At 46.4% G+C, this 7,490-nt stretch overlaps 1 protein-coding gene across 1 annotated transcript; it reads right to left on the bottom strand.

Moving 5' to 3' along the window:
* Window positions 1-2,056: 2,056 nt before the first annotated feature.
* On the bottom strand, window positions 2,057-7,212 carry Fabp1 (fatty acid binding protein 1, liver). Its single transcript, NM_017399.5, has 4 exons — window positions 7,098-7,212; window positions 5,311-5,483; window positions 3,912-4,004; window positions 2,057-2,187 (listed from the first exon to the last, which is right to left on the bottom strand). Exons 1-4 carry the CDS (start codon window positions 7,162-7,164, stop codon window positions 2,137-2,139), a joined length of 384 nt encoding a protein of 127 aa, NP_059095.1. The 5' UTR covers window positions 7,165-7,212; the 3' UTR covers window positions 2,057-2,136.
* Window positions 7,213-7,490: the final 278 nt, after the last annotated feature.

Genomic DNA, 7,490 nt, shown 5'->3' with positions numbered 1-7,490 from the left:
ACCAGACCGAAAGAGATAAGTGTGTTGTAGCCAACAAAACTAAAATGAGTTGGAGATCTGAAGACTGCTTTGACATCAGACTGGGAATACAGTTTGGAGTTCCTTGGCTGGTTTTCAGTCTTGCTTTGGCCCACTATTTCCTCACTATGCTCCTTTCCTCCTTTTTGGAATGGTAATGTTGGAGGGATGTGGTCTGCTTTTTGACTTTACAAGGGATTACAGTTAAGAGATTGCAGAAAAGTTTGAGACTGTTATAGACTATCGGGATTTTTGAAGTTAGACTGAATGCTTTTCTGAATTATGGTATGGCTTCAAGCCTCCAGGGATTGGAATGTGGTAGTTTGAAAGGAATGTCGTCCCCCCCCCCCTTAGACTCACGTGTTTAAATGTCGACCCATAGGGACTAACGGCACTATTAGGAGGTGTGGACTTGTTGGAGTATGTCTGGTTTTATAAGAAGAGATGTGTCACTGGGAGTAGGCTTTGAGGTCTCACATGCTCAAACTATGCCCAGTGTGGCTTACAGTCTTTCTCCTGCTGCTTGTATGGATGAAAATGTAGAACTCTCAGCTCCTTCTCCAGCACCATGTCTGCCTGCACATTGCCATGCTTCATGCCATGATGGTAACAGACTGAACCTCTGAAACTGTAATTTGAATGCTTTCCTTTATAAAACTTGCTGTGGTCATGGTGTCTCTTCACAACAATAAAACCCTGAGACACCATTGTTCTACAAATTGGGTGGCATAAGCATCGGACCTCACAATTCTGGACACAGAAGTCTGAAAGCCAATGTTGACAGAGCCAAGTTCCCTCTGAGGGAGCTAGGAAAACATCTGGTCCAGGGCTCCGCTCAGCATAACTCCAGTCTTCACATAGATGCTTCCCAGGGATATCTCAGTAAGGATATCAGCCTTGGGCTGGAGAGATGGCCCAGCTGTTAAGAGCACTGACTGCTCTTCCCGAGGTCCTGAGTTTAATTCTCAGCAATCACATGGTAGCTCACAACCATCTTTAATGGGATTCGATGCCCTTTTCTGGTGTGTCTGAAGACAGCTGCAGTGTAAGTAAAACTAAATAAATCTTTTTTTTTTTTTAAACGCACACCTTTTATCCCAGCACTTGGGAGGCAGAGGCAGGTGGATTTCTGAGTTTGAGGCCACCCTGGTCTACAGAGTGAGTTCCAGGACAGCCAGGGCTACACAGAGAAACCCTGTCTCGAAAAACAAACAAACAAAACAACAACAACAACAAAAAGGATATTGGCCTTATTGAATTAGAAGCCTACCATATTATTCTATGGCCTTAGACAGCAGCAGTAATTTTGTTTCCAAATAAGGCCATATTCTGAGTTGCTGGGCACTAGGATTTCAATGTGTAGATTTCTGCTGCCTGCTGTTAAACTCATATCAAACCCCTAGTAGTTTGGGACAATGTAGATTTCAGAGAGTTGCTTCCATTTTCTGCTTTTTGCTTCTGTCCATGTTGTGGGAGGAATTACACCTGTGCCACATCTGTACATTAAGCCCTCCAATAAAAGAAAAAGATGTTAATTTGGTAGTTGAGTGCCCAACCGTTTAGAGCTTGTCCACTGCTGGATGGCCATTTGTGGCTGTGCTCACGGCGGCAGTGGCTCCCCCTTGACAGTTTGGTCTTCCGGATCCCTGTCCTTATGCAGGGACTCTCTCAGAGTCCTGAATACCCTCTTGTTCCAGTTTCTTGCCCATGTGGCTGACAGGCAAAAGGTCCACTGGACACTCTACAGATCTGGCCACTCTTAACATTCCTGACTAGGACACATGAGTTGGAAATCTGTATTCAGGGTGAAATTAAACTACAGATCTGAATATATGGAGTGATGTACACAGATTATAATTTTAAAAAATTATCGGTGATCAAGGATCACTGAAAACAACAGGGTTTGGGTTATACTCAGTGATAGAGTTTATGTGTGAGACCTTGGGTTCAATTCCCAACACACACACACACACACACACACACACACACACACACACACCAATAAAATAAAAACAACAGCACCACAATGAGAAGCCATCAAGGAGAAGTTATTCCAAAAGAAAGGTAACTTTATTGTATTAATTTTACACTGTAAAAGAATATGAAATATAGCCTTGTCTAAATTCTCTTGCTGACTCTCTTGTAGACAATGTCGCCCAATGTCATGGTCTGAAAGTCAAAAGAGAAATTATGAAATATTTTCTTGATGATGAATTGTAAAACAAACAAACAAACAAACAAAAAGTAACCGCCCCAAATAGTCCCAAATGTGCTGACATATTAAACAACTTGAAAAATCCCCATTTTCTCTCGGAGCTGAGGCGCGATTGGCAACCTTTTCTAGAATAGCATGCTGGGTCTCCTCACTTCTCTTGTTCATATGGAGGGAGAGCTGTCTTTCAAAATTTCATTGAGATTTCCTGCACATTAACTACCTGTGGCTGAACACAAGCATATGTACAGTGGGCCACTAGGCTGGAACGTAGTAGGTGCTATCTACTTCCCTCTTACTGTATGGACGGTGTGAATGAGCACACGAGAACACTGAACACACCTGCTCTTTTGTAGGAGTGAGGGGCAAGAGTGTGGGGCGTGAATGTTGTTTCCTGATTGATGCCCCCCTCTCTCCACGGTGCAGGGGGATTTTCACTTGACCAGATGCGGTCACTTAGACAGGGGTTTGCCTTCTGTGACCTGACTGAGGTGCATTTTGGATACAAAGGAAAGCTGGAAGACCTGACCATGAGAGAAACACTATGAATTACTGTAGCGGGGGCAATACATGACCAACAGCTGGGCATGGAGGATGACTGCACGGGAGTGCATACCCAGCGTGTCATTCATTAGCAGCCATAAACTTGATAAATGAATGACTCCACACCAATGCCAAGTGGGCAGAGGTGTTTATTAGGCACCTGGGCTGTGGAAGATGGATGGCTGTGTGGCCCATTGGTTAGTGCTAAGGCTGTTAATCACTCTGATGTCATCAAATAGGAACATCGATGGACATACAAAGCCTCCCTTGTGGAGGTTTTCATCGATGGGAAGTGCTGCTGCAACTTCAGTCGTGAGGCCTCCTGGACAGGATGTCTGCAGACACAGTGAAGTCTGGGACATCTCTGGGTTGAATGGACTTCTGTCCTATGGCCTGAGTGTGAGGTGTGAGGCCCCATGGCCGCAGAAACAGGGCAAGGCCAGCTATGCTCTGCACATGCTGTCCTGTGCCTCAGCACACCACACACCTCCTCACCCATCCCGTTTGCTGCTGCTGGGAAAAGGGTAAGGCCAGGGAGTGGACAAGGAGGAGAGAGGCAGAGGCAGGGGAGTGGCTGACTCTGAAAGTGGAGCACAAGAAGGTGTGAGACACCAGGTGAATTAGAAAAGGGTGCCCCTCCCTCAAGATACCGCTCTTCTATGTGTCAGGGAATCACCCTGATATTCTGCCGTGATTTGACAAGAACAAGATGGCTGCAGGTGTCCTGAGTGCAATCCTCACTGTCTATAGTGTAAACAGCCTCCCTTGGGGTTTGCTTGAGTAATGAACTGCTGTGAGATTAGCCTAAGAGACAGACCCAGGCCAGGAAACCCTGATGCTGCCATTCGACCTGCTCTTCTGGTCTCTGCCTTACTTTCTCCGATTAGAAAAGTGTTGTTCAATAGATCTGATATCTATCAACTCCGTAGTACATATGCATCCTCTTAGGTGGTAGAAGACATTGACAAGAGGCAAGGAAGAGAGAGTCCAGGTCTTGGGGGGAAAGGGTGAAGAATGAGAGATGGCATCCAGCTGTCTCTTATCCTTCACACACACACACACACACACACACACTCACACAAACACACCGTACCGTTCACCTCAAGCACTGGATGGCAAGACCAGAGGGTCAACTTACATTGGTGATTGTGTCTCCATTGAGTTCAGTCACGGACTTTATGCCTTTGAAAGTTGTCACCATTTTATTGTCACCTTCCAGCTTGACGACTGCCTGCAGGGAAGACAGAGGGTGGCCCGTGAGCAAAGGCCTGGCAATGAAGCTAATGAAGTTGGTTCCCTGCATGGTATCAACTGACAAGGAATCAAATGTCCTGTCCCTCTCCAGTTCTTTGGTGCTAAATGGAAATAGGGCATATTTATGAATGAAAGAAAATGTCAAGCTTACCTAAGTGGTTCTGCCCTGGGGGAAAAATCTGAAAATAAAATATAAAATCCCATTTCTCAAGCTTGTAGAGGGAGGAGGTAGAAAAACTCCAATCATCAGCAGCTGGGGGTGGGGGTGGGAATTCATTTTACTTCGGTGGTTACTGAGTCTTTCTTTCTTCCTTTCTCTCTTCCTTCCTTCCTTTCCTTCTTTCTTTCTTTCTTTCTTTCTTTCTTTCTTTCTTTCTTTCTTTCTTTCTATTGTAGTGCCAATTCCAAGCTGTATACATCAAGGACAGTAGTAAATAGAATCATGGCTGGGCACAGTACTTTAAGGCTTTCCAGCACTCGTGAGGCAGGAGCATGCTGGGTTTGAGGCTAGTATGGGCTACATGGCAAAATGCTAAAGGGGGGAAAAGAATGAAAGGAAAGGAAGTAAGAGAGGGATGGAGGGGAGAATCCTAATCAAGAGCAAAAGACATCAAATATCTGCTTCTACAGTGGACATTGAAAAAGGGCTGTAGTAAAACTGACACCCCAACCCTTGTCATGAACCAATCAGGAGAAACCCCGCCCTCCCTTCTCTTTGACTTGTAAAAGAGGCAGAAATAAGAGCAACCAGAAGTGATAAAGAGACTCTTGTTGAATTTGAGGCACAAAGCTTCCTGGAAAGGGCAGGGACAGAGAACAGAAGCACATTACACTCGCTACCCTAGGCTGTGCAGGACTCAGACGGGGGCAGGGGCGGGGATGACAGGACCCACAGCCTCTGGATCTCTCTATCACCTGTCCATTAGTCACACAGCCCACAGACAGCTGGCATTGCTGCCTGGAACCATCTCCCAGCGGACGTAAAGCTGCCCTAGCTCAGATGAAGGTTTTCACTGACACCAATGTGCCCCAGTTCTAGGCTTTCCTTGAAGGACTCTGAGAGCCAGGAGCACTGTGCCTGGGAGACCTGAGACTGAGGCTCCTTCTCTGTGCTCCATTATCCCCACATCCTCCTCCATTGTGAGAGCCCAGATGCCCACGATCCCTGAGACAATGAGAAGTCTACTCTCAAAGCTCTCTGTGTCTCCTGCCTGAAGTAGTTTCAGTGACATGGTCTCCGTTAGGAGAAGTTCTGGGAAAGAGATGGAGGTGGAACTACATACCTTGACTTTTTCCCCAGTCATGGTCTCCAGTTCGCACTCCTCCCCCAGGGTGAACTCATTGCGGACCACTTTGGGTCCATAGGTGATGGTGAGTTTGATTTTCTTCCCTTCATGCACGATTTCTGACACCCCCTTGATGTCCTTCCCTTTCTGGATGAGGTCCTCGGGCAGACCTGGTAGAGACCATGTAAAGTTAAAAACTGGGAGAACAGAGACCCCACACATTTCCATACAGTAGTCCTGTGAGCAGTTAGGTCTTTGCCTTCTGATGCGGAAAGTCGGTAGTCTGCTAGTACTTTGCCAGTTAGTACTATTATTTTTTGAGACAGGGTCTCTTGCAGCCTAGGTTAGCCTTAACTCACTCTATGGTGGAGGATGACCTTGAGTGTCTGATCCTCCTGCTTCCACATCCTTAGTGCTAAAATCGCAGTCATGTGCCATTGTACCTGGCTTATATGGTGCAAGGGATTGAACCCAGGGCTTCATGCATGCTAGGCAAACACTCTACCAACCGAGCCACATTCTCAGCCCAGCGATTCATTTGTTGTAAAGACCCTTCCCTCTGTGGCTCCCTGCTTCTTACTCATCCTCCCCTCCACCCCCCACAGATCCCTCCTTCTTTAGTGGCCTGGCTCTTAGAGTGGGAACACTTCATCCTCCAGAATGTTTAGCTTCCAAATCCAATTACCTTTGAAGTGATATGGGAGCTACAGATAATTAGGCCATGCACAAAGTAGGACCATGCCTGGCAAACTTGCTGTGGCCTCTGGAGTCAAGGCTCTTGGGGGTAATGTACAAAAATCCTTTACCCTAGAATAGGGCTTTTCAGATTTCAGAACAAATCTGTGCTTTTACATGAACAGGAGTTCACAAGAACCGGGGAGTTCACAGTGACAGTGGAGGGTCCCTTGCAAAACTAAGGGATCCTCACATTCATGATCTTTGACTTGTCTGCAAAAGAAGCTCTGAGTCCTAGGATGACCCGAGAGTCCTTTCCCCACTCTTGCTGTTCCTCATCTTTTCCATGTTGGTAACCCCCTTTGTTCCACTTCCCCCTCTGCCCACAGGCCTCTTTCTTCCTGTTATATACTCTTCTCTCCCTGGTTCCAGGCTCAGCTTTCATCATCACAGTCTCCCCCGTACCTGAGTACCCTGGGAGACATAGGGTGTTTAAATAGGGTCTCTGGGACCCAGCACCTGCTTCTAACTCCAACACAAACACTCTCTAAACTGTGAGCCTCATCACAGCTACCTCACCTACCCCAGTCGCCTCAACTGTAAAATGGGAAAACAGCTCAGTTTTATGGTGAGTATTTACTGTGGGCATTGCATGGCAATGCCTGGTATAGAGTCATACATATTAGGAGACACTTCATTCCATTTATCTCCAAATAACTGGTCAAGATTGTAGCTTTGTCTCTGAACATTGGTCAGGATTGTAGCCTATCACACTCTGTCTCTCTGGTATATGTACAAGCATGGGGTTGGCGTATGGTTGGCCTTGAATCAATGTTTGCTAGAAAGTGAGTGAAGGAACAAGGTCTTAGAATAAAGTGCCATGAGACACACACTTCGAACCAGTTCATCTTCCAATGTAGGGTTGTTTCCACTTCCCTGGAGTAGCTTTGTCCAGTGGGGAGCAGTAAAAGTAACAAGAGAGCAGGAGAGTCACTGGAGAACTCCTCAATTCGGTATAGCCTGGACCCCTCCTTCCACCTCAACACCAGACCTGGACTATCTGTTGATAGTAGGGCTAGCCCCTCGTTGCTGTCATAATCACCACTCACCTATTGCCTTCATGAATGGCTCAAAGTTCTCCTGGCTCTGCAATTGGTACTTGCCGGAGAAGTTCATGGTGGCAACGAGGCTTCCTTTCCACAGCTGACCACAACAGCTCTGCCTGCCAGGTCACCCACTGTTGCCTATTTTATAAGGGGATTCTTCCTCCTCAGATATAGGCCATAGGTCAGTGATTGTCGATTTATTTATGGCCAGGCTCAAACATTAACTCCTGAGAGCAATGGTCAACGATAAAAATCAGAGTGGGCAAGGCAGAGGTTTGTTCTAATTCAGCAAACATTAGTGAGTCCAACCAAGGGCAAAGCTCTCTGTAAATGTTGCCTTTATGGTGACTTAACCCTACTCATGAAATAAGTGTGCATGGTTGAAATGTATGTTGA

This window comes from Mus musculus, chromosome 6 (genome assembly GCF_000001635.26).
Source record: "Mus musculus strain C57BL/6J chromosome 6, GRCm38.p6 C57BL/6J".
Lineage (NCBI taxonomy): Eukaryota > Metazoa > Chordata > Mammalia > Rodentia > Muridae > Mus > Mus musculus.
The sequence above is the reverse complement of the archived record's forward strand: the minus strand, read 5'-3'. Positions and strand labels throughout refer to the sequence as shown.

Coding starts and splice junctions, on each gene's coding strand:
- Fabp1 (NM_017399.5), bottom strand. CDS start 7,164: ATGAACTTCTCCGGCAAGTACCAATTGCAGAGCCAGGAGAACTTTGAG. Junction 4,005..5,310: donor TGACTGGGGAAAAAGTCAAG/GTATGTAGTTCC, acceptor TCTTCCCTGCAG/GCAGTCGTCAAGCTGGAAGG. Junction 2,188..3,911: donor ATGGAGACACAATCACCAAT/GTAAGTTGACCC, acceptor TTTGACTTTCAG/ACCATGACATTGGGCGACAT.